The sequence below is a fragment of the Aphelocoma coerulescens genome, chromosome 5 (genome assembly GCF_041296385.1).
Source record: "Aphelocoma coerulescens isolate FSJ_1873_10779 chromosome 5, UR_Acoe_1.0, whole genome shotgun sequence".
NCBI classification, from domain to species: Eukaryota; Metazoa; Chordata; class Aves; order Passeriformes; family Corvidae; genus Aphelocoma; species Aphelocoma coerulescens.
This window is the reverse complement of record NC_091019.1, coordinates 50,912,090-50,938,271: the sequence shown is the minus strand read 5'-3', so window position 1 is coordinate 50,938,271 and position 26,182 is coordinate 50,912,090. Positions and strand designations below refer to the sequence as shown.

Here is a 26,182-nt window from a genome sequence, read left to right as displayed (position 1 = left end):
TTTTCTTTCTGCGGGTAGATAATGCATTTTTGGCATGTTTGAGAATCACAGATATCTATGAAGTCCATGCTGTTTAAATTCTCCAACTAGTTTTTATAACCTGTCAAAAAAACATAAGCAACCTATACATGTTTCCCCAGTATTGACATGCATGCTGAGAGCTCTCCACTGTAGTGAAATGAGGTGTTACTTCTGTGCTGATAGTTGACGAGTCAGCATTACACGACTTTGAGACCAACTAAATTAACATTGTCGTAATATGAAAGGCAAGCACAAGTTCATTTATTTATAGCAAAGGTCTTGGGTTACAGGAGGTCAGTTCTTGCCATCTTGAAAAGATAGGGGATAACTTATTGCATACATGTGCATTATAATTTAGCAGCAAGTCATTCATAGAAACACTTCCCTCCTACTGCTTTTTTTGGTTTATTATCTCAATTATATATATATATTTTAACTTTACAAAGCATTTAACACCACCTTTAAGTTAATGGTCTTTTATTGGAAAAAAAAGACTAGCATTTACAACTTGGAATGGACATAAATTGTAATATCTTGAACAGCAATGTTGATAGTTGTGCTGAAGTCCACAGGCTACTCCGCCAGCTCCAAGTCATGGTACAGAAGGTTTTAAAAATATGAGAGTCCAAAGATGCTCCCTTGGTGAAGGTTTCTTTTAAAAATTTTGTGAACGGTAACAGCCTGACACCCGTTTCACTATAGTGCAATGCAGACAATGTTAAACCAACCAGTATTTTAAAACAGACATGCCATCCATAGTTAAGATCATCCTATTTTTGGAGCACACTGCTACGTACAGGAGAACCACTCAACCTTTAGGGCATTTTCTTTAAGTTTTACATCCTTCAACCATTTTGCTGCATACCATCCTGAGGTATAAACCAATTTTAAAGTAAACCAGCTATGACAATTTATACTACAAATTGAACTAGAATCCACTGTTGAACAAAAGAGTGGATCCTTTAGTTTTTTTTTTCCTTTTAATACACGTCTGACTGTGCTCAATTGTCAAGCTGCATGCATGAAAAACTGGCCAGCCCAAACAGTGTAATAGTCATTAGCAAATGGAACTTTCGAGTTCACTAAGTGCTTCCTTTTTTTTTTTATTTTCAAGGTAGTACAATTATTTATATTGTAAAACTGATGTTTAACTTTATCTTTTGGGGACAGGACCACCAACCATTACATGCAGTTTGTGGACAGAAGGTAATTTGACATTCAGTTTTGCTATACAGAAACAGAATGAATAAATGAACATTTTTTTGCAAGAGGTAAGTAAAAGATTCAATTTGATTCTTCTAGAGGAAAAAAGGTGTAAAGGAGGTCTCTTCACTTTGCAGTCATCATCTGTACGAATTCTGAAAGATAAAAAGTCACTGTGATTTACTGTCTCCAGAGTACTTCAAGTCAAAAATGTCTTAAACACAGCTGGCATAAAAAAGGCACCTTTCATGGCATCTAAGGTTTTGTCCACAGAAGTAGACAAACAAACTAGTGTCTCAAGTATTAAAAATTAATGCCCTATGCAACAGGCTTTTCTCAGTCTGAATAATGGTGTTAAGTAAAGACAAGCATCTTTTTACCTTCATAGTTGACTTGCCCATCCCCATCAATGTCTGCTTCTCTGATCATTTCATCTACTTCTTCATCTGTTAGCTTTTCTCCTAAGTTTGTCATAACATGGCGTAGTTCTGCTGCACTGATATAGCCATTGCCATCCTACGAGAAAAGAGTTACACAAGACCATGAACAACAATCCTGACATGGACTAACTTGGAACCTACACCAAGGTTTCCAGTCACTGCTTCTGAAGCAGCCTTATGGCACTTGGGACAGATGTACAGACCTGGCACACTGTACATACTGCAATATGTATTAGTTCCACTGCCTTCTGAGGCATGCATGACACCATATCCTTCTACACAATTATTGTGCTGTAATAACAACTGCATGCTTGACTTGTACTTGTGATAAGGTATTTTTAATGCTTTTAAAGAGCTTTCAAAAATAAACACAGAAACAAAACCAAAGAAGTTTTTGTTTAGTCTTTGCTGCCTAAGCAAGGCAAAAAAGAGACCCATTTCCCACCAGCAAGAATGACGTCAACTTTCTCTTCTGTGTTAACACTACCTCTATAACCAGACTGCAGCTGGCTATGCTAGGCTTCTTGGATAAGATGATATAGAACAAATCAAAATGTATTTAAATTTTACTCAGAAGGAGTTTTGAGAAGTTTTATGGCAAAATTGAGACGAGAAATTGACACTTCTAAGCCAGTGTGCCCATTTATAATATCCAAACCTAAACCTCACCCTGAGCCATTTCAGTAATTCCATACACTGAACAAATGCACTATCTTAGAGCAGGATATAGCTATCACCAGTAGATAACCTACCTCAGTGGCTTTAAATACTAATCTAGTCTGCAAAAATATCCCCAAATTTTCAGCCAAGTACTGGAGGAGACTGGCACTTTTTCCTATAAAAAGTAGTAGTAAGGTCTTCTTCCATACATGCATGTGCATCAGTTTTACAGCTGCACCAGCCATTACTCAACACAATTCTTGTATAACATCTGTCATATCTGAACAACCCAAACAGGAGAACCCCTGTTCTAGAAAACTGACACATGCCCACCCAGGTATTCTTAAGCAAGGTCAAGGGAGCCAAGCTCTTGAGTTTTTACAAAAGCAATCTCAAGGTTTATATGTTGAAAACAGAACTTTGTGTCCCTCTAAATACTGATGACATCATCTTGACTTCAAAAGCTTCCATAAGGTAGTATAAAACCTCATGCATCCACACAAATGTTTCCCCATTACCCCCGAAGTCAAAAGGTACAGAAAAATTCCCCTTCTCTACTCACACATATCAAAAAAAACCCACGCTCCCCCAAGAATTAAGTTCTGCTAATCTGTTTCTAAGGAGAGGCCAGAAATGGTTTTTTTTAGGATGAGCCTAAAGCTTAGACCTTGCTGTATAAAGCAAGTAGAAGCAGGCTGCAACAGTTCTGGCTCTACATTCAGAACCATCTCTGCTCTGTTTCCAGTTCCTCTGCCTCTCCTAGAGGACTCCTTCTAGAGAAGAAGAGAGAAAACACTGAGGAAAATATAGACATCATTATTGCTTTTGAAGAGTAGCTGTCCTTTTATTAATACCTTGTCAAAGACTCGGAATGCCTCACGGATTTCTTCCTCGCTGTCTGTGTCCTTCATTTTTCTGGCCATCATGGTTAAAAATTCAGGGAAGTCGATAGTGCCATTGCCTTAATAAAAAGAAACTTTCAAAAATTAAACTTCCACGCTTTTCTTCATTAACAAAAAAAAAAAAATTAAAAATCTGGCATTTAACTTAGCCAGGGACAAGACTGACAGATCCTGTTAAGTGTTCTTATAGACGAACTGGTTCTCTAAATTGCTACCACTGCCTTTTTTGTTATTACAACATGCAGTAGCCACAGCAGCCACTCTGTTTCAGCACAGAATCAGCCACTGCCTTCTCTCCAGGTCAAGCCACACCATTTGCCACCAAAGCTGCAAGTAAAATGTCACACTGATGCTTCAAGATTAACCAATAATGAGACTTATCTTTACCTCAAATCACTCCCACAAAATTAACCTTTTAATTTCTTTATAATCTCCCAACTGTTGTGGGATACTCCAGGAAGAAAATGTATTAAGCTGGCATTACAAACCCAGGTTATCTAGCATTTGGGAAAAATCACACTTCACTAAACTGTTCATAAATACTTTTTTCTTTCTAAAAATCAACTACCTTATCAACCAAAGTTGCACACCACAAATCAACATACCATTTTAAGGGGCAACAAGGATCTGCAAATTCCAGTGATGTGAGAAAAGCTGCCATTATTTATTATTACTGATAAGCTTAGCTGTAGGTGTTCTTATGGGTATTTTACTGCAAAACCGAAAGTCCCTGCTGACATCCAGGCCTCACCTCTAAGATTAGGCTTTAATTCAAATCACAGATTTAAATTTCAGGCTGCTCAAAGCTAGGAAAAAGTGGTATGGTGAAGAAACTAGATTTTTATAGTCAGGATTCAGCTCTATATGCCAAAAAGGCACATTAAGTAGTTCACAAAACCACATTAAACAGTTCACTGTGCAACTACGATCTACCCATTGATTTAAAGAAGCATACAAATTCATTGTGCAAGTACAGCTAAGAAGCTAAACAAATACAGTTTAAGAAAATCCTTGCATCCTAGGAATTCCAGCCTGAGACATACAAAGCTATTTATCATCCTGGCCAGCTTTCTGTACCAGTTAACTATGAACACAGGTCTCATACTAAGTTTTGAAAAAATCCTCATTGAACATGTAGACGAGTAATAAAGCATTCTGCTGTAACCCAAATTTAAACAGTTGGGCAGGCATACCTATCTGAAATCCTCAGTCTCCTGTTTTAAATCCACCAGAGCAGCATTTTGTCTGCAGCCTAAAGCCACTATACACAAACTCTACATACCACTGCAGACTCTGAAGCTTTTCAGTTTCTGCAAAGACTTAGCATTTAAGGTCAACTTACACTTTTAACAAAGTAGTTTAATTAATATGGCCTGATAATCCAATAATTTATACTCTTGCCAATACACTTTCACTTTTCTTTCACAAAAAGGTTAAGAGAAAAATCACTATCACAACCAACATACAAGACCAAAGGCTTGACATCACTGAGCAGGTCAAGTATATTTCCTTTTCGAAACTATTAGCCTATGTGGAGTTCAGAAACACAACATGTAGTTACCCTTTCTGGTGTCCATTTAAAATAATTCTGTTAGCCTTGATATGGGAAGGTTTTCTGCCTTTGCCTCCAATAGCTCCTCTCCATCTATTAGGCATTTAATACATAGACTATAGCGTGTCTTCCTGTTGTGCTAAACTTCCAAGAATTGAAAACACTATTCCACTCCTAACACATTTTTTGCCTTAGCCAAAACCACAGACATTGGTAAAGCTATCAAAACCAACATGGGCTGACAAAACATATACAGAAAAGCTGGATGGAAAGACAGGTTAATGGCAGGTCAGGGAAAAGTCAGATAGCAATAGGAAGCCTGTGACCCATAAAATATTAAAGACAAATAGCATAACTTTGTCTCTGCCCACTGCCTGTTTTTACTCTCATGAATACTGCTAGCATCTTTGACGTCCTTCTGAGTTTAGATTCTATCCAGCATTTTGAAGCTGCTTTAAGAGATCTATGTCACAGTCTTCCCTATGCAGTTTAAGCCTAGGTGTGGAGGTCATACATATTAAAGATGATCACAGCACCTTTCCAACACTTACCATCAGCATCTACCTCGTTGATCATATCCTGCAATTCTGCTTCTGTTGGATTTTGACCCAGTGACCTCATGACAGTTCCCAGTTCTTTTGTTGTGATAGTACCATCACCATCTTTGTCAAATAGGGAAAAGGCTTCCTTGAATTCTAGAGGCAGAAACAGTCCCAGTGTTTAGAGACATTACCAGCATGAGAAAACTGCAGACTAAAAATGCACTTCACTGACAAAGCCTGGTACAAGTCTAAGAAACATTTTCTCTTTTTATCTAACTGTCCCTGTATTGAGAAAATCAACACTCTCAAGCACAAATAAAAAATTACTTACAGTACCAACACAATTTCCACAGTAAATTCAAACTTATTTCATGTGGCTATTATCTGCATTACAACTCTAATTCATTTCCATGCATCTGCATCTTGCCTGAGGCACAGTTGCTCCACAAACAGCAGCTGTTTGAAGTAAGTGAAAGGAGCCACTGGGTTCCCTTTACAATTAAGACTTATAGGAACAAAAGTGTTGTGACTTATTTTTAAGTCAGCAGACAATAAGAATTAGCGTCAGCCACAAGTGGGGGACTGGTCTCCAGAAGGTCAAGTAATGCTCCTTCTCCTAACTAGGCTGAAGTACAGCCAGTCCATTAAAAGTTTTATTTAAAAGACACTGGCTTGTAACAATGCTCAATAAACCCATCTGAGGTTTATTTGTTGCTACTTCACTTGTAGTTTATCTTCACTTTAATAGAGTACCTAGGCCTGCTTTGACTCTAAGTAGTTCACTTGAGTCTAGCAATTATTTCTGTTTGCAAGAAATCTAGCAGAACTTGGCTCAAGTCTGAATATCTAAAAAAAATATTATCTGTAGTCCAAGGAATAAGCAGTCTAAATTAAGAGGCAATGAACCAGTAATCTTCCAGAATATTTTTGTCTGGGTTTTTTTAGTTTGGGACTTTTTTAAGTGAGCACTTTTCAAAAGTGGTAGTACAGATTTAAAATTGTCAAGGATTGTTTTTTCCACTATGCTTGAGATAATATATTTTCTTTTAGTCACAAGAGTTAGCAAAAAAAAAAAATTATCATCAAAACACTTACCAGCAATCTGTTCTTCAGTCAGCTGATCAGCCTACACGAAGAATAGAACATTTTAGAATACTGTTTACCTCTAGCTATGTCAATCCATGAGACACTTCCTTTAAATTTCAGAAGTGATTTACCATTACTTTCACGAAGTCACTTTCAAAACCAGGAATTCTGTCTCTACAAGGAGACTCCATTCACCTACACCATGCAGCTGTTTCCAAAAGCATATAGGCTAACTTGGTTTGAAAATGCACATGAAGAAGCAAACACCATCCTGCAACTTGGTGAATCCGATTTGGTCCAGTGAAGGACACAGGGCAGGCTCCTTGTAATTGGTCAGAGAGGCATGAAATCCCTAATGCCATGTGTTTGGGGTTTCACAGCACATGCCATTCCCAGCGGTGCAGTGCCCCAGCACAGCATGGGCACATATGCGTGGGCTGCCATGCCGCCCACGGCTCCAGCCCTGCCTGCCCTCCCCACCTCACAGCAGCAGCCTCCAGCCCTCTGCGAGCCCCACAGAAGGGGCTCTGCTGCAATATCACAAATTACATCTCGGTATTAGAGAGATTTTTGCCACCTCTGACAAAGAAAATTACAGTTTTTATGCATCATATTATTTTTCCATTCAGCCAAGCAGTTTAAGGTGCCTCATCTGACATGCAGGTTGTTTCATAATATAATTTTAACTGGCAAGATTTAAAATGCCTTCTTATGACCTTCTGTACATCAAGAGGCTACTGCTGCATACAAAGGTATACAGCTCAGCAGGCAATCAAAGGGCCTTTCTAAAGCTTAACTGTGATCGCCACATCCTTCCAGAAGCCTCTTCCTATGTATGGATAGAGCATCACAAAAAGCTCCACTGTTTGGACTCAAAGGAGCTAACTAATTCTTCATGGAAAAATATGCCTTTTCCTAGTAAAGAAAAAAAAAAAAGAGGATTTTACATGCCCAATCACAGACACTGAAGAATACAAGGTACTAACTTGCTTTAAACACATTTTAGTGGACCATTTTTACAAACAGAACAGAGAATTTTGTAGGTCAGAGAAGGCAGGCAAACACTTTGCTCTAAAATATTATTATTATAGTATAAAAACCATCTAATTGCAGCAAAGAACAACAAATAAAATGGAGAATTAATCAGCTATACAATGTTAAGCTCTTGCATATGGGAATAGGGTAGGGCTGAAAATCTGCTTTATATGTTAAGGGGAATACACAGATATCATCTGTAATTAGGCAGGGGGTTTGTTTTAATGTCTGTATGTAATGATTAAACAATTCCCCGCATGCAGTGTGTTGGAGGAGGGAGAAAAGGGTAGAAATGCTAACAGCTACAGACAGTCTTCTTTAATAACAGCAAAATTGCTTGTGTTCAGCTCGACTTCCCCCACTCTTTGTGACTTTCCAGAAAATGCGAGGTTTCACCTAAAGATTATCTAAGGAATTTACATAACAGATTCACTGCCCTGCAGAACAGGAAACGGAGCCACACCTTGGCAAAAAACCTCCAGCCCACAGCACCAGCTCATTGCCCCATTAATCGGGGCTCACTGAATGTTTATAAAAATCATATTTCAAATGAAAAAAAAAAAAACCAAACAACAAAAAACCACCAAAAAACCCACACAAGAAACCCACCTTCGCATACCCGGCGATGCCCGAGAACACAACCCGACCCTACACTGCCGAGGGGTTCACCTTCCCGAGCAACAGGCACAGCCACTACCCCCTTACCACAGCTACAGGACAAAGGTACCCAGCCAGGAGCCATCACCCCACCCAGCCAAGTCATCAAATCCTGTCCTGGTGATGTCAGCCTTCTCCTACGGGAAGGGGAGATGGAGAGACAGAGTCGAGGAACACCCAGATTGCCAAAAAGCGATTAGACGTCAGTCTAAAACTGTTTCGCTGCTCTCGTAGGAAGCGAAAAAATGGCCGGGAAAATCCCAGCCCTTCCTCTTGCTCTCTTTTGTGAGCAGCGCTAGCTGGCCCCGCAGCAGCCGGCAGATGATGCGATGCGTTCGGGCGGGCATCGCCCGGCCGGCGGGGCGGGAGGCTCGCAGCCCGCCGGCGCAACAGGCGCCCTTCCCGGCCAGCAGCCACCCACTGCTGCAGTGCGTCCCCGTTTCCCCTCCCTCCCTCTCCAGCCGGCGGCCACACCACGTCCTCATCATTCAACCGCGAGGGCGTCCGGGCTCCGCGGCCAGCCTTTCCTCCCCATCGCCTTTCCTCCAGCGGGCGGCTGGGGCAGGAGCTTTTCCCCTACAGCCCCCGGGGAGAGGGAAGGCTGCGCCGCTCCCGCCCCGAGTCCCCCATGCAGGAGCTGGGCCGCTTCCAACCAAGCAACACGCACTGCACCCCGGTCCCCGCGGCCAGGGGGTGCGCGGGGGCCGGGAGGAAGAGGAGGAGACATGATGTAATGCAGACAGCGATGGGCTTCGCCGCCGCGGTTGCGGGTTTTTTTTGGGGGGGGGGGATCGGGGGGAACGGGGGGGGGCGCAGTAGCTGCAGCGCGGTGCCCTCCCCCGGCCGCCCCCCCGCTCCCTGCGCAGTGCAGCTGGTGCCGGAGCCGAGCGGGATCCTCGCCCGCAAACCCGCGCCCCGCCCCGCAGCGCGCCCTGCCCGGCGCTGGGGCCGTGGCCCCGGGGAGACACGCCCGACCCTTTCCGCAGGGGAGGGAAGGCGAGGCGGGGTGGGAGGGCGCGGGGCCGGGGCGCCCACACGGCAGGCCCAGGGAAAGGGGAAGGAAGCGGCGGAAGAGGAAGGGCCGCAGCACCGCGGCGATCCCGCGCAAGGCGGCGGGGGGTGGGGAGAGGGAGAGTCCGCAGCCACCAACCCGCTCACCCCGCGGGGACCCGGGCGGGAAGGGCCCCAGCGCGGTTCCCCCTCCACCCCTGCTCCTCCCCGGGGGGCAGCCCGGCTCCACCAACCCGACCGTCCCCAGCTCCGCAGCGAGCGCACCGCGCACCAGCCCCCGCGCCAGCCCAGGCACCCCGTGCCGCACCCGGCCGGTCGAGCGAGCGAGCCCCCTACCATGGCGCGGCGGCGGCGGGCCCGGCGGCGGCTGCACGAACTGCGCGACCACGAGCGGCGGCGGCGGCTGCTGCCTCCTCCCGGCGCGGCTCACAGAGTGCTCGGGCTGTGAGCCTGCGCCGCCCGCTATATACGTGGGGCTGTATCCCTCCGCCGGAGCGGGGCCCTTTCCCTCCTCCCCGGCGCGGTATGTGCGAGGTGACTGCGGCGGGCGGCCCTGCCCCCTCGGCGGCCTGGCCCCTCCCCTGGCGGGGCCGCTCCCGCTCCCGCAGCCCCTCGGCCGAGCACTCCCAGTGGGGCGAGGGCAGCCCGGTCCCGGCAGTGGCTCTTCGCCGAGCAGTGGTGCTGGCGCAGCCCGCGGGGAGCTGCCTAACCGCCGGGTCCCCGCCGTTCTCCAGGCTGGAACCCCCGGAGCGAGGGCATCTCAGTCAAGCTGGTGCTTTTTAAATTTTCTAGACAGCATCCTCGCCAGCGGGGCGGGCCTGCGCTCCCCTGGGGAGTCCGGAGGGGCACCTGGAAGAGGACGATGGCGCGGGGACGGGGGGAAACGTTAATAAAGCACTTTTTTTCGGTGACAAGGCGTGTGCGACAGCGACTGTAAAACTACAACGTTGAAGCGAGCACAGCTGCCTTTTTATTAATCATAGGGCTTTTGTCAAGCACCAAAATCCAGACGACGGCGAAATCCAATCCAGAATCGGATGGTCTGCAACTGAGGTGTCACTTCAGGCTCTTCAGAAGCCTGCAACTGAGAGGCAGCAAAAGCATGTCCTGATGTCAGAGGGTTTTCTCCATTTCTTCCCTGTCAGCTCTGAGGATTTTGTCCACACTGGTAATAACCCAAAAATATATTGTAGTATTCACACTGTACCTCCTTTAACAGGTATGGAAGCACAAACAAATATGGACCCACATTGGAATCTAGGATTTTGGTTCCATTCATGACAGGTTCCCTTAGATTTTTTTTTTTTTTTTTTTTTTTTTTTTTTTTTTTTTTAGTTCAAGATATTTTTAGTTGAAGGTTTTAGTTTGGGCCTCTCTCTGGATTGGGAGGCTTGCAGTATTTCCAGTGTGGTCATAATTCTGATAAATCTGCTTGCAGTATAGCACTAAATATTTTGAAATTCATTTGTCTATTCTGTTTTTGAAAAATCATGCATACTTTCAGTGTTTGCAATAAAGACAAAATCAGTTTGGTTCTGTTTAACAGTTTCAATAGCTCTGCTACTGAAGTTACAATTTATTTGCTTGCCTTTCTGGAACATAGTGATAGGTTGGCAAGCACAGCAGTTACCTGTTTGCAATGTAGAGGGATTTCTCAGCAAACAAAACAGCATATTTAACACGTCATAGTTGGTTTCCAAACCATTCTAACATTTGTTTAGCAACTACTCTATGAAATGGTGTCATAAAACCAATTTGCAGCTGGCTAGTGTGCAAATGATAGGTTTATAGACAGCTTCCATTTTAGATGTGGAATGCCCAGCCTCCTTTTTTTAATATACTTTTTTTTTTCATCACCAAATAGTGATGCTGATTTTTTTATTATTATTTTTCTTTTTTCTTTTTTTCTGTAGAAGAACATGCAAATAATTGATCTTTCATTTTCAAACAAGATCAGCAATTTTAAGCTCTTGCTTCTCTAGCTTAATTTCTTTCTGGAAAGCATGGTGCAATGTTTGATTGGTGTGAGCTACAAGAGTATTTGCTTGGATAAGCAAATCTTGGAACTCTCTGAGACTCACAGGGATATGTAAAGAACAATTTTCATGTACAAATTGTTCAACTTATTGTGCTGGTCTTACAGAGGTGAAGATCTCATTGTTAAACACTGAATTCTACATAATTATGGGGCTAATAAATTTGTACAATTATCTTGCAAAGAAAAGGTATTATTGGAAGAATAATCTTACCAACATTTAAATGTGACAGTTTAGAATCTGGGTGCTTTATTTCAGTCTCCTTAAAGTTAATTTAAAGCACACGTAATATGTTCTTCCATTGATCCAAACCTTCACTTGTTAAAAAGTGAAGGGATTAGATTTATCTGTTGAGGAGAGGCTACAAGACAAGTAATTAAAATTTATGTAGATTGTCTTACAAACTATCAGTATTACAGTGTTTGGACATACGTGATGAAACTTGGAAATGTGAAGTAGAAAGCCACTCAGTCACATTCAATGAATGTTGCCTAAGATTAACAAGGCCCTTGAGTAGAAGGATTGCTGTGCATTTATTCCTATTTTTTTTTCTTTAGCCTTTTGTGTCTACTTTTCCTAACATGAAGGTTCATGTTAATAATTTATTTCTATTTAAAATGAAATTTGGAAATAAGGTTACTTTTAAAGTAGTTTGAAATATAGTTGTCTTGCTTTATTTAAAAAAATTTCAGGATGATCAAATAAGGTGCCACAGTTGGGTTCTGCAGTAGTTTCTGTTTAAATTGCATCATTCTGTATTTGAAAATATTTCACAGCTCATGTTCCAAAATACCATTCTGACTAAGGGGAATTTTTTCCCTAAATTGACATATGGCAATGATAAATGTACACAAAACAGAATACTAATCTTTTGATGCTTATTTAATGCAAATAAAAAATCGTCTAAACTGGCATCTCCCTGCTCCTTGTAAATTTGCTTTCACTCAATTGTACAGCTAGATCTTGATCAGTATTCTTTGTTCTCTTAAAATTTACATTCAGTTGTGGCCAGGCAAGAAATGCCCCTGTCATTCCAATGACATACAATGTCAAATGATTTGCCAGGATCTTCTACAGCCTCATTCAAAATCTCCTGAATCTCAGTGGGAGCTGGACTGGGCCATGGAATTACTCAGTGTTTGTGCCTGACACCATAGAATTTGGCCATCCCAGTGCTATAGAGCTTTTCTATGAACAGAGGACTATGCAACAGCTATTAAAATGAATTTTGACTGTATAAATTTACTGTTCTAAATTACTTTACTCTCTAAGCGTTCTCTTGTTGACTTGTGTTTGAACTGTAACACTAAGAAAATATTATTTTATACATTTATTTGTAAAATAAATAAAATGGTTGCAGTGGAAGACTTGCAACCATTCTACCTAGTATACCTAGTATAACATTGCTAAAATTCGCCATGATGTAAGATTCCAGTCTTACAGTCGGTCTTTGTTTCGCCAGAGACTTAATACGTCCATTCCATGGGAACAGCCTAAGATATAAGGAGGAATTCTGTTGAGAACTTGACAAAATAATAAACCTCACTACTGACATACAAGGTGTGCTTTTCAGCTCTGGCTTTGTTAACATAAGCACCGATGAACATGGCCTCACACGCATCACCTGTTTTCTTATATTATATATACATAAGTTAAAAAACCCCCGAGAAATAAATTAAAACATTTCACAGACATCTGTCCTGAGAGAATGGATGTGAGAACAGATGGACAGAAGTTGTCACATCATTTAATGCACAGCTGGGAGGCTGATATTATGGCAATAAGCATAAATAACCAGTTTATAATAAGTTAGATGTACAAGAAGCCAAAATCAAGTATATATGTGCATGCAACATCTGTGCAACTGGAAAAAATTAATGATTAGTTTTCATGGGTATAATATTGCCAGTGAGCTACCCAAACTAAATTTGTTGTACTGCTTTTCAAGTCAGGTGGAATTCTGTTGGTACATCAATTTTTTACACTGTCGACAAAATTATCTTCATTTAAGAAATGTTTTTTTGGGAGACCATTTTCCATAAAAATTAATGATTCTAAATGCCACTGGCAGCTGTGAAAACCTAAGCAAGTATCCTTATAAACGATAAGCATCACTAAGATTGCAAATAAGTGGGTGGAACTCCATTGAAATAAAAAGCTAGAACAGAATTGATTTTGACCACATTTATACAAGAGGTGAAAATAAAAGTTGCTTTCATCTGAACATTTAAAGTTCCACACCCTGGAGCACTTTTTAATGGGTACATGCATGTTCCTGTAAGTAACTGGTTTTTTTCTGAAAGAAATTTTAAAAAATCCCCAAACTCCCCAATCTTTTATATGCTTGTGATTTTTTTTTCCATTTGCCTCATTCCTACTGGTGTGCATCAATAATCACATACAATTATGGATTTTCACTGAGCATTTAGTGTTCAAAGGCCACCTATGTAATTGAATAATCAGTGATTGTTACCTACATTGAGTGTCTGTTGTCTTGTAAAGTTTTAGATGTTGATATGAAACTAATTAGTTAGAACTAAATTATTTACACCTTGCAATTAAATTAGTGAATTCTTTTTCATGTACCTATGTAAAATGACATCCTTGAGACCCAATAATTTGAAAAGTTTCATGTTTTAAACTTAGCATAATTTGAGTTGGGAACCTTAAAGATCCTGTCATAAAAAGATGTGGAAATATGGGAATTACAGACCTGCTTCCACACATAGTCTCACTCATATATCTTGCAGATTAAGCATCATAGAACAATTCCTTTAAACGAAAGTGCTTTTTCCTACTTTTTTTTTTAACACTTGCAATGTAAAATAAATGAAAAAAGAAAAAAAACTTTTCCACAGTCTTAAAACCCCCAACCTTTCTTCATTGTCCTATGAAGAGTTCTCTAGAGACATTGGAATATGTGAAAACAGGATTTTCCTTTTCAGTTTTTGCAATTGCCAGTTTCATAGAAAGGTAAACATTGGATGATTCATGATATAAACAAGTTACTCGCTCCATTTTTCTGTGTTTTGTTACCGTTAGTGTTTTTACAGATAAAAGGCAAATTGTATCCACTACTTTTCAAGAATCAAATGCAGAAGAGGAAAGGATATTTATGTATTATGTGTTTGCTAAGTATTTCATATTTTTCCATAACATTGTCAAGCATACCTAGGTCTTGCTTCTTCGCTGATAGACACACGTATAAGAACTATATTCCCTGACAATGAGTCCAGGTAATGCATCTGTCAAAGGAAAGTAATGTATTTTTACCATAAATGTATTTTAAAATATTCTGTATAGAACAATACTTATAGGAATGGTTATTCTAATGATAGATGAAAAACTCTGTTTCTAATTTAAGTAGATGCATTCCTCAAATTTTTAAGTGCTATAATGTAACAAACCATTTTTGTCAGATTCACCTTATTAGGAATGTCTTGAGTTTGCATATTATTTCTTAAGAATATGCTGGAAAAATGAGAGGGCCAAAAACCGGTTTACTTTATATGTTCAAATTTCTGCATTAGAACTGAAAAAAGCTGAACAGCTGTTGCCATTAGCTACAGCTTTTGAACTAATATATAGCTTATAATGGTACAATAAACAATGGTAAACAAATATCCTTCAGAATTTAAGTGCTGAAGAAAGTCTGGAAATCAGTTTGTTCATTCCCAGTAATGTTGTTTCTCATGTCAGTTTGTCCTGCTTAACATAGGAAAAAAGTCTTCACAGATACTTAGAATTGCTTTTTTACATAATGGAAATTATTAAACGAGCTGTTTGCATTGTTTTTTATACCTCCCCTTTGACCATGAGTAATCAATTTTCATCTGAATGCTCCTGTGGAACAAATCGGGATATCAATTTTGCAATAAAAGTCCCAGATAAGTTTAACAAATATAGGAATATATATGATACAGGCAGACAGGTATTTAAAATCCACAGATACATCCTCTAATGGCCAAGTCTCCCTTACTTAACTCCAAATTGTAATTTTGTAGTAGGTCTACGTTAAATGAAATTTCTTTGGGTCAGGTGAATCTGTTGTAAAAGTCTGTCCATCAACTCAGGTTCAACCCACTACATCATGCCACAGCTAATGGTAAAAAATTCAACAACTCCACATATACGGTTCAAGGGTGATCATAATTTTAAATCAGAATCATAATTTCTGCTACAGATTTTCAGCAATGTAAACATGCCCTGAAGTCAATAAATCCATGCTAATTTGCATCAGTTAGGAATTTATTCTTTCCTTCCTTTCCCTCACACATTTGAATCGAGGTGTTTCACTAAGCTTGGGATAGAATCTTATCAAAGGATAAGAAGCTACAAGATCAAAACCACCTGAGTTAATAATGGATGTCAAATACTGTCATCCAAGACACATCCAGCATTCTAATCTGCCATACTGCAAAGCTGGCCTGAGGTGGGAAGTATAGATGCATCCCAAATTACAGATGCTGGAAGGCAGCACCATTGCCAAATGACACTTCTTCCTTTGTCTTACATACAGGAAGAAAACTATGGAATCACTACACTTCTTTGGATAGTTATTTTATGTTTTGTGAATGTACCAGTAATAAACCCACCTCATAATGAAGTAAGTTCTCCAACTTATCAACACTTCTGGGGAGGAAAAAACCCTATGTTTTTCAGCAACCTTGAAGAGAAGATGCATTTCTAGTATAAAACTATAAATTCCAATCTCTGTAGCATATTGTCAGAGAGCCAATAGACCGCCTCTCCCCTGGGAACATTCCATGGCAGTACCTAGAAGTCCTCTCCTAAGGGCTCATCTCTTTTAAAGTCTTGTGGTGAACAGGGACATCTGATGCCTCCAGAATGTAGGTTCTGATACCTCCCTTAATGTTTCTCTTTGATCCAGTTCTTTGTGTAGAACTTCAGCTTTTTAGTTTTGGGGACACTAGCACGTGTGAAGCTCAGCCTTTTAAAATGTCTAACCCTCAGAGTATGCGTCTCCATCGTAAAGCACCTCCCACCATTGTTGAAACTCCAGAAATTGTACCAAGAAAATCCATCTTTCTTTGTAAACTTAAAAAGTAGAGCTGTCCCATGGGGCTTTATATTCTTCCCCACGTTTTTGTGAGGGTACAGTTCACATCAGCTACCTAATTAAACCTCTGTTCTGCCTGCTTTATTCTGAGGCTATCACCTTCTGTGGAATAAAAATATGCCTAAAATCCGGTCTGTCCCAGGCATGTAGCACTTTGTGCACACCTTTCCTGGCAAGCAGCATTGACCTTCCCCACAGTATGGCTATTTGTTGTTATTTCTGTGGTAGCAGAAGTATTCTAGATGCTAATGAAGTACTTATATTTAGTAAGTGCACTGTTATGTGCTGGCTGTGAAGCTGTCAGCAGCGCTGTTAAAGAGCACAAGCTTAACACAAAGGTGCACTGCACTGAGAATGGGGGGTTTTATGCTATATAGAAGGGAAGTACATTTAATGAGTTTATTTTGGTTAGCCTTTGGTTTAGTTTCAGGTCTGCCAATACTGACATCATTTTTCCAGGCAGGGAGCACCATCTAAGACTTCTCTGCATCACTACCCTCAGGGTGGGCCTGTGTGTGGGCTGATGCAGTGCTCAGCACTCCAGATCATTTCACTTTGGCAACCATTCTGCTTCTGCTGTCTCTATCTCCATATTCTATTTTAGGGGCTTATGGAGCACCAATCCTCTCAACTAAAATATAACTGAAACAAGATATTCAGCATTAAATAAGCAAAAAGCAAAAGACTCAAAATAGGCTATTTTGTTATTACTATTATGGGGTTAAATCACTTAGATATCTTCCTACTCCTCCTCCCACTTCTTTCTTTAGTCTCCTCTTGTTATCTCAGGACCTACTGATGGCCCACAAGCTTGTGCAAAAAAAAGATGAACCCTGTTCTGTGATGGGTCCATGGGTGCCAAAGAGTTATCTAGCTTAAATCTCAAAAAAACCCCTGTTATTGCTAGAATTTTTCTGTCCTGAGATCCTTGCACGAATCCTTCAGCCTCCAGTAGGGCCAGGGAGTATCCTTTAGAGAGCGATCTCACACGGCAGAATTGTGTTGGCATGAAAACATAGCTACACCTGAACCTGCACTTCAAAGTGAAGCGAATTTATTACTTGGTCAGCGGGTATGGGGAAGCAGGTGGATTTTTAAGCAGGTACACCTTTGGTAGGTGTTTGGAAGGATATAGAGAACAGCTGTCCGTATGCTGGGGACTTCACCTGGCCACAGAAGATCCAAGTTATTTCGTAAGACACCAGGCTTCCCTCATGCCCTGCCCCTCGCACCTCTCCCCGGAGCCGCTCAGCACTGCGGCTCCTGCCGGCTCTCCCGAAGGCGCTGTGGCGGCATCCGCAATTAACCGAGAGCCACTGCAGGGCTCTCAGCTGTGCCCCTCGCAGATGCCATTTGCCGGCTTGGCACAGGCAGCTCTGCAGCTCCTCTAGAGGCACTTTAGGATTCGCCTGAACCGAGGCTTCGGCTCAGCTCGGCGCTGGTGGTTCTCCCGCTCTCCACGCAGATTAACGTTACACCCAACAGCAGGGGCCCGGGCGGCACAGCACAAACCGCTTCGTTTTCCCGGAGCCTCCTGTGCCCTCCCGAGGGACCCTGTTTTCCCTGTCTTTCCCGCAGGCAACGGGGCCGCAGCGGGAGGGCTCAATGCCGGACTCGGCGGCCGTTCGCTGCCCGGGGGATGGCGGCTGCACCCCCCGCGCTGCCAGGTCCTGCAGCGCCAGCGAGGGGGAGGCAGCGCTGGGGCAGCCGATCCGATCCCGGCTCCCTCCGTCCCTCGGTGAGCAGTTCCCGCCAGCGAGCCGCTGGGCGGCGGCGGGACCTACATGCTCTGGCGGAAGGTTACCGCTGCCTGGTACAGCGAAGCCCGACGGAAGCGGTGCTGAGGCATCTGAGGCAGCACTTTGTCAAGGAGCGCCTGATTGGCTAACGGGACTCTGCAATGGTTATCTGGTAAGAGTCAAGGCCTCTGATTGGTCGCGCGGTACCTGCAATGCGTCAAGTGAGGATGCTGGGGTGCGCGAGCCAGAGCGCTGCCGGGGGGTGGCCGCGGCTCCGCCGGGAGTGGCTGCCCGCAGCACCGGCCCTGCCCGCAGCACCGGCCTACTCTGGGCGCTCTCGGTTCTTCCCGGCAGCATCAGCAGTCCCAGCGCTAGATTTCCCGCCTCTTCGTACCGCTGCTGCTTGCAGCAATGGCAGTTGCTTGGCTCATGTGCCAGAGCTGGCAGGAAGGAAGAAGCTGTTCCTCAGTCGGTGACCTCTTTAGCGCAGGGTTTCTACATAAAAAAAGCAGCAGAAAGACAAAGCCTCTTTTCTCAATCCTTTTCTACAACACAGGGTGCCAGAGGTGCAAAATGTGGCCGTACAAACCTGCTTATGCTGCCCTTGCACTGCCCGTGTGAGAAGCGTCCCTTGGACCGCCATTCCAAGTGACAGCTTGAGTGGCAGCTGGGGGAGGATATGCACGGCGAAGTGATGACTGATCGCTGAAATATCTTGCTGAAACGCTGCAAAATCTTTCAACACAAAAGAGATGCTTCTGCAAAATTAGCTCCGAACCGCGAAGCTATGCTGAGACACGTGAGGTTGGTCTGCATTCATGTGGGACTGGTAGCCCCCTTGGGCCTGGCCAAAACCCACTGGCCCAAAGCCATGTTGCAAAAGGAGCTGCAAAGATACCATAACCACTCGTGTGGGGTCTTTTGTATGTCTCTAATTGAAATAAGCATAGATAAACCAGAAGCAAACAAAATCGTCTGCACTAGTAAGAAGCTTACAGGAGTGCTTTAAAAACGATGGGGGTTTCAAAACAGCAAGAACTTCTGGCACATCTGTGAAGCTTGATGCAGTAAGTGTCTAAAGGTAGAAGTAGGTTACAGACGCTCATTATCTAAATTCTTCAGTAGTTCTGTTACTGGAGTGTTTTCATTGCTCTTTTTCAAAATCCCATTCTTGAAGAGTGAGTCAGCAAGAAGCCTGTGAATGTGTCAGGGAGCAGTGTTTTAAATATGGTTTTGCTGTTAAGGAATTGTTAAAGAGCATGTTTACATATGAAAAAATTACAAATTTGCATATGAACGTAACAGCCCAATTTTTTCACTCTGATGAAAGTTTTCTTCCAAACTACAGTTCTCAGGATAACACACTTGATGTGCTAGTATGGGGATTGTGAGTTAAATTCCTTGGTAATTTGTTTTCTTTGTTCCACTTGCTTACCTGGAAGTAGATCAGTTTTTAATTTAAAATTATCCTGATTTCCTTTTCAGAGCCCTACTGAGTACAAACTGCTTTCCTGCTGGCATGAATGCTTCTTACTGTCTTTTTTCCAAAGAACTCTTTCAAAATATTAAAAACAATCTAACCACTTTTCCTTGTAATCCTAGCCAAGTGGAACAAGTGCAATGAAACCTTTATGGGAAAATTATATGCCTGTGTAATTAATAACGTTTATGAGTCCAAGTTTGCTAAAGTGAAACATAAAAGTGAGACTGCAAACTCATTCTGTTTCTTACCTGGTCATTTTAAGTATGATAATGTTTTTGAAAAATTAACGTTTGGACACCTTAGATCCAAAGGAGCTTGACATCTTAAAAAACAGAAAGGAAATTGGTATAAAGCATTGCTAAAGGCATCAACTTGTTCTGGAGTATTTTCCAGAACAACCTATATGACTCATAAAACAAATTTGTTGTATTAATTTGCTATAATAATACTATAATGACTGTACAAATAATAGAACTACATTAATGTCAGAGAACCTGAAAAAAGCTTTTAGAAGTGACATCATCCCATCATTCAGTGGGGAATAAATATACCAATTTCAGGGTTAACAAATAAGTAATTGTTGCCCCAAACAGTCTCCTGTAAAGCGGACTATTTAAAAGATATCCTCAAGGGCTTCAGTGTGTTTAGGGCAGCAATATATTCTACGAGTTAGCTTACAATGACCAAAAGATCTAGAATGAATCAATGGGAATAAAAACCTATTATGTGTTTATTAAAAATAATTACATTGCTCAAATCATGGTAGTTCCCAATCAATCAGCTTGAGTGATGATGCTACATTTTATTTTCTTATGAGTGCTTTATGTAGGCCATGTCCAAAGCCATCAGATTGTAAGGCAAAGGCAATATGGAGTGGTAAGCAGAGTTTGTTACAGTTCTAAGTATATCACATTCTAAACATTCTGACTGAAAACATGCCCCATCCATTTAAAGGAACCGTTTAAAAACCAGTGTATTTACAGCAATGTCATTACACCAACATCTGTTAAATGTATGCAGGTCTGCCATCTTATGGAGCCTGAATGGTACTGCCAAATAACAGAATGTGGAGCTGCATGTTCATATTAGGTGAGTAGTTTGACTTTTTCCTTTACAGGTAATGTGTGCTTTCTTCTGAAACTCACACCATTTGGATGTACTGTTTCTGTTTGATTTATATATTTGTGGGATTTATGTGTGCATGCAAGTGTACACATGTAAACACAATCAAATAAAGGTATCACACTGCAAGTTCAAGCATACAAAAGCTGGGAAGAGTTGAAACTGAAATTGGTTGTTTACATTATATGACAGCCTGGAACAACATCATTATATGCAATTTTTTTGGGGAGCCCTGTCTGATCTCTCTGATTCAGCATTCAGGTTAGATGGTGCTATTTGGTGAGTAGCTGTTCAGAATTTTGCATTAGCCCCTTTCTTTGGAGTGTGACTGTGTTGTATTTGCTGCAAGCTAGTCAAGGCCTGTTCTAAAGATGAAATTATTAATTCTTCTAATAATAACAGCTTTTCTGCAGCTGTTATTATTAGAGTATTATTATGAACAGTTTTGAATTAAGTTTGTACGGGCCAAAACAGACAATCATCATGGCAATTTTCAGCCGAAGTGATTAAATTCTGGCAAAGCTATTAAAGTTGTTAAAATGATGCTTATTTGTTTGTTTTTATTTTCTATTTTTATAAAAGCTGATATCAGATAAACTTGATAAGTGACTTCTGGGTCAGCCAAGAACAAATGCACAAGAACACAAGAATGTTATAATTAGTACATCAAGTATTATTATACACTATTTTCTCTTTAACTGGTGCAAATTTATTTTTAGGTGAAAAGGATTCTTCAGGAAGACCTTATTACTTTGCTTTTGAAAAGTTTGGGGTGAGTTAGGAAAGTGGTTGATCTAAGTGGTTGTGATACAGTCAGATATTATAGTGGAACACTTAAGATAGGCAAATTGTCCAGCATTCAGTGAAGTTTTGCAGAGTTTTATCAGCTGCTGGAAAATCTAGTAGTGCCTGGAATCTAAACACATAGGAGGATGCCTGATTTTTCCCAGTTGTACCTGTACTAGAAAATACTGTACGTTATACTTCCTCCATTTAGTGTCATTTGCAAATATTCACATCTACCCTGCTACTCTTGCTGGAAAAAGACACTAAGAACAAACTGCCATTTAGATTACTGTCAACTAACTTTGATGATGTGAAGTACTGCCTACCACCACAAGGAATTCTTAGCATAATTGGTTTTCACTACTTGAATCAGTTCATTATTGTCATACATCAATTTTTATTTGTCTTTCATCTAATGGTTTTCCAGTTTCAGACGGATGTTAGGTAACCTTGGCATTTTGTTTGAGAAAGTTATCTTGTATCTCGAAGGTCATGCCACATGTTGCTGTGTCTTAAACAGTACAAAATAAGACATCTTTTTTTTTTCAGTCAACAAGAAATTAACCTGTAAATCTGTAAGCCACCTATGTTATATGATAGCAGCAAATTTTTCCATGTCCAAAATTGACATTATCTTCAAAGTAGATAGTTTTGAAGGTGGATACAGACACACATTCAGACCCATTGCCATATACACGTCTCACTGGAGACCTGCTGCCAGATGCAGATACCAGAGGAGTATTTCATACTGCCTAATTCTTAGCTCTAGGCATGCTCAGGCAGGTGCATCCTCAGCATGATAGCCAGTGAGCATAGGGTTTGCTAAGTGCATTGATGGCACGTGTATTACAATGCAAACAATCTCCTGCTACTATAGGTATCCACATCTTTTTATGAAAGACTAGGAATGACAGCAAATTGGCATAACGGTATGATTTTTATGAGTGGCACTCATCTGAAAAATTCCTAAAAACTGCTATATGAACTCCTCTGTAGCTGCATTATATAACCCTCAGTATTATATTAAATAGTTTTAAGCCATCCTCCATTGAATTTACCTCTTACCAAATTAGGGAATATAGTTTCTAAGATTTGTCTTTGACTATTTTCAATGGCTATCCAAATTTGATTAACCCCATATATGCTAGTTAGTTGAAATAGAATACAAGATAAAGCATAGCTGGCTTCTTGTGGTATGGTTTCAGAGTAGTAATGGGGACCACAGTGGTAGATTAGTGTGTCACTAAAGGTGCCAGGTACCTTGCCAGTCTTTTATGGAAGTTTGTTAAGCTGTCGGTAGCCAGCTTGCAGTCCTTCTGAATACCACAGCTTTCAATTCATGTAATACTGAGAATTTACTTGCTAGAATTTCTGTATAAATGAATTCATTTCCACCCAGAAAATTTGCATGGTACCTCTTTTATTTCTTTATCCTATTGGTGTGTGTTTTTTGTAGCCATCATAAAAGACACTATGTTCAGCACAAACTGCTCATAAAGACCATTGCTTGTGTAGCTGACACACCTACCCACAGAAGAGCATTTACTGTGCTGGGAACCAGGGGCTGTTAAAGAGCCAGTTGCTTTATGGAAAGCCCTACAGTCAGTAGTTGTGTGCCATATCCTGTCAGGTTTCTTACAACTAGGCTGTTACACAGTGAGCTTTTTCTATAGTACCCTGCTGCTCCAATTGTTTGATTTAATTCTATCACAGGTTTTATGGCAGGAGGTTATGGTTCTGAGCCTTCTTTTGTTGTGGTGCTGGTTTGATCAGTCTCAGCATGTAATTGACTTTCTGGATGTAAACTTTTAACTTGTTTGCTATCCATCCTAGCATAGATTCCATGACAACAAAACAGACTAATAGAGAGCAGGGGCTCTCAGGATTAATCTGTTGGATAGGGGCAGGCATTTGGTGCAACTGGTAGCATTATATTTCTGTCCCCAGACTGATGTGCTGGATGTGCAGGAAGATACATGCATCCACACCGGCCCTCTTATGCCACTTCTGCACCCGTGTCCATGAATCATACACTGAGGTCCCAAATAGTAGCTTGCTTCCCTCATCTCTAGAAAAAGAAGTCAGCTTCATTTCCTCATATGCCTACACTCCATCCATGTCACATTTCTGTTGTCTTGGTCCCAGAGTCTTGGAAAAGGTGGCTCTTGACTAGGTTTAGACAGTGAGGGCAATGACAGTGCAGAGACAAGAGCTGCTAACCTGGACAGCAGCCAAAACACTGCCCATCAGCTGGCTGGTCTTATCTGCTGGTTATACACAACTCCAGGGTGGAGGAGCTTCCAGGCTGCAGAGAACCTGCTCTGTGCCAAAGCATAGTGGAGATACACAAAAACTTCACAGTATGCATGGTTAGTGACTGCTTAGAACTACTTTTGCAGTGGAGATTGCTCCACAGCTCGTGTATATTCGATTTGTGGCCTTCTTTGCCACAAATAGTGGCAAAGAGTGTTAAAAAGGCAAAATAATGTTGTTAATTAGTGGGATTATTGATCTTGTCTGAATCAGAGACCACTTTAGCCCTTAAACCCTCGCTGTGTTTCTCCGCTTAAAGTGGCCCCAAGTACAAGGGAAAGTAGAATGTGGGTCAAGTTTTTGTGCAGATCTGCATTTAAAAAAAAAAACCTAACTGCAGAGATTAAAACATAGTTGATTTACTATGTTGAGAAAAAAAAATCTATAAATTGGTGTCATTGTTTATGTGCCTTATTCTTAAAATGGTTGTTACTGATAAAGCAAAATGGGGGAAAAAATTAACTGAAATTGGCATCTCCTCTGCTTTCTTCAGCTCCAAAACAGCCGGGAGATCACAGGAAGCTCAGAGGTTGCTATGTAGAAAATACTGTTCCGCATCAGACTGGAGATCAGACAAGGTCAGTATCTTTCTACAGCCATGGCAAGAGGAGGTCCTTGAATGAAGTACTTGGTCCTGGTAAGAGGAAACAGTCCATCCCCATGAAGGATGGTATTCTAAACCTTAACAGTAAGAGATTTTCTTAACTTTGAAGCATGACATGTAAAAAGGCTTCCAGAGTTATTGTGAGCAACCACAGCTCCAGGTAGTTTCATATTCATGCACATTTCCAGAATTTACTCAGTTCTTGACCTTGGTGGATTTCTGCAGCAATATATTTCACCAAGCAATTACTTATTGACTTGGCAAACAGTAATCAAGCACATTCTTTCTTGTACAAAAATGATGCAAGATTTTATGTTCCATTACAAAGGAGGAGACATTTTGGCTTTCTTCTTTTGTCTGAGAAATTGGCATACAGCAAACTGCATTCAGCTGGCTGTATCTTTTAGATCTGATTATCTTAAAATGTTATATTGGGGTTCTGGTGTTAATTTGCAGTGTCAACATGTCTTAGGGTGGATGCTTAGTGTTTTACTGAAACATAATATTTTCTGGGTTTTCCAATAATTCAAACCAGCTTTATCTGGTTATTTTCAGCTTTCATAATTATGTGTATTTTCTTTACCTTCATGCTTAAATCAATGGGTATTATTGAGTCCAACATTTGGTTTACTTCTGTTTAACGATAAAAGCCTGTACAGATGGCTGCAAAACAGAACCCTCAGACACAGTTGGATTTGTACACTTGTGCTGATTTCTTGCTTAAGGGAGCTCAGTTCAACATGCTGTACTGCCAGATCCATCCCTGCAGAAATTCTCTTGGCTTCAGTGGATGGCCACATGGGATTGCCTGTGCTGTCTGGCTAAGCTAAGAGATTCTGTACAATTACAAAGGGATCTGTTTGACAATATGAAAAAATGAAGAGCATGCTAACTGTGTTGGGTTTTGGACAGTTCAACCATTTTGTTCAAAGTAGGGGCCATAAGAGCCAGTTTCCATTCAGAGACCACAAGAAACAATTACAACTTTGATTTACATAATGAGCAGTAGAAAATACTGTGATCACACTGGATCCCGTGCAGGTGCAGACAATAGGAGGGTCAAAGAGTTCAGCTGATTTTCTGAGGATTTAGGAATAATTTCAGAACTGAGGGAGTCTTTGGGAAGCTGCTCTACTTCTGTCTGTATGGCATTAGAAATGATTGAAGATTTTTAGAATACAGCTGGCTACAAAAAGTCCAGGAACTACAGGTAAATGAATTGTTCCTATTCATGTGAATTTCTTTGTGCTCCGTAAATCAGGTTGTAATGCCCATTATTCCTAAAAGAACAAGGATCATATCAAATTTCATCAATTTCTTTTCCTAATGGAAAAACCCTTAAAGATGTAGCAATCTGAGCAACTCTTGGGGCCAAAAGGAATTGATACTTCTAGAGAATATAATATTCCACAAGATTGCAACATAGGAACAGGCCAACAGCTTGTTTGGCTTTGTTTGGTATTGCTTATACACGGCAGGCAAAATATGCAGAACTGCAAGTCCTGAAGCTGACTTGTTTTTATGAAGTTGTGCACCTAATCTGAACAATTAGTTGTGAATTTTTGATCATCCATTAAAGGCAAACTGCGATAGTGATTCCATTAAAGTAAAATTACTTGTGCTCACTTGTAAGTTGGCTTGCTTTTCTCTGGCAAATGATGTTCTTTTAAAATAATCCAAAATGGTAAGCACATTTATGGTGCAATACAAATAAAACTGAATAATCAGCTATCCAGCACTAAAATGTACTTCCACACTGAGAGGTGATCATAGTTTGTAGGAAACAACTGTGCTTGTAACAACCAACCAAGAAAGAGTCACCGTGTAACTTCAGCTGAATCCTGAGGGTCATGCAGCTCAGTTGGGCTGGAGCTGACCCAAAGATGGAATGCTTCTCAACACCTTACTCC

The 26,182-nt window shown here is 41.2% G+C and overlaps 1 protein-coding gene across 1 annotated transcript; it reads right to left on the bottom strand.

Moving 5' to 3' along the window:
• Positions 1-260: 260 nt before the first annotated feature.
• Positions 261-9,584, bottom strand: CALM1 (calmodulin 1). Its single transcript, XM_069018066.1, has 6 exons — positions 9,446-9,584; positions 6,416-6,446; positions 5,330-5,473; positions 3,179-3,285; positions 1,605-1,740; positions 261-1,379 (listed from the first exon to the last, which is right to left on the bottom strand). The coding sequence occupies exons 1-6, from the start codon at positions 9,446-9,448 to the stop codon at positions 1,351-1,353; spliced, it is 450 nt and encodes a 149-aa protein (XP_068874167.1). The 5' UTR covers positions 9,449-9,584; the 3' UTR covers positions 261-1,350.
• Between the last annotated feature and the right edge of the window lie 16,598 nt (positions 9,585-26,182).

Excerpts from the sequence above, each read along its gene's own strand:
- CALM1 (XM_069018066.1), bottom strand. Across the intron at positions 5,474-6,415 it reads GACTGAAGAACAGATTGCTG|AATTCAAGGAAGCCTTTTCC; the intron begins GTAAGTGTTTTG and ends TTCTGCCTCTAG. Across the intron at positions 1,741-3,178 it reads CATTCCGAGTCTTTGACAAG|GATGGCAATGGCTATATCAG; the intron begins GTATTAATAAAA and ends CTTTTCTCGTAG.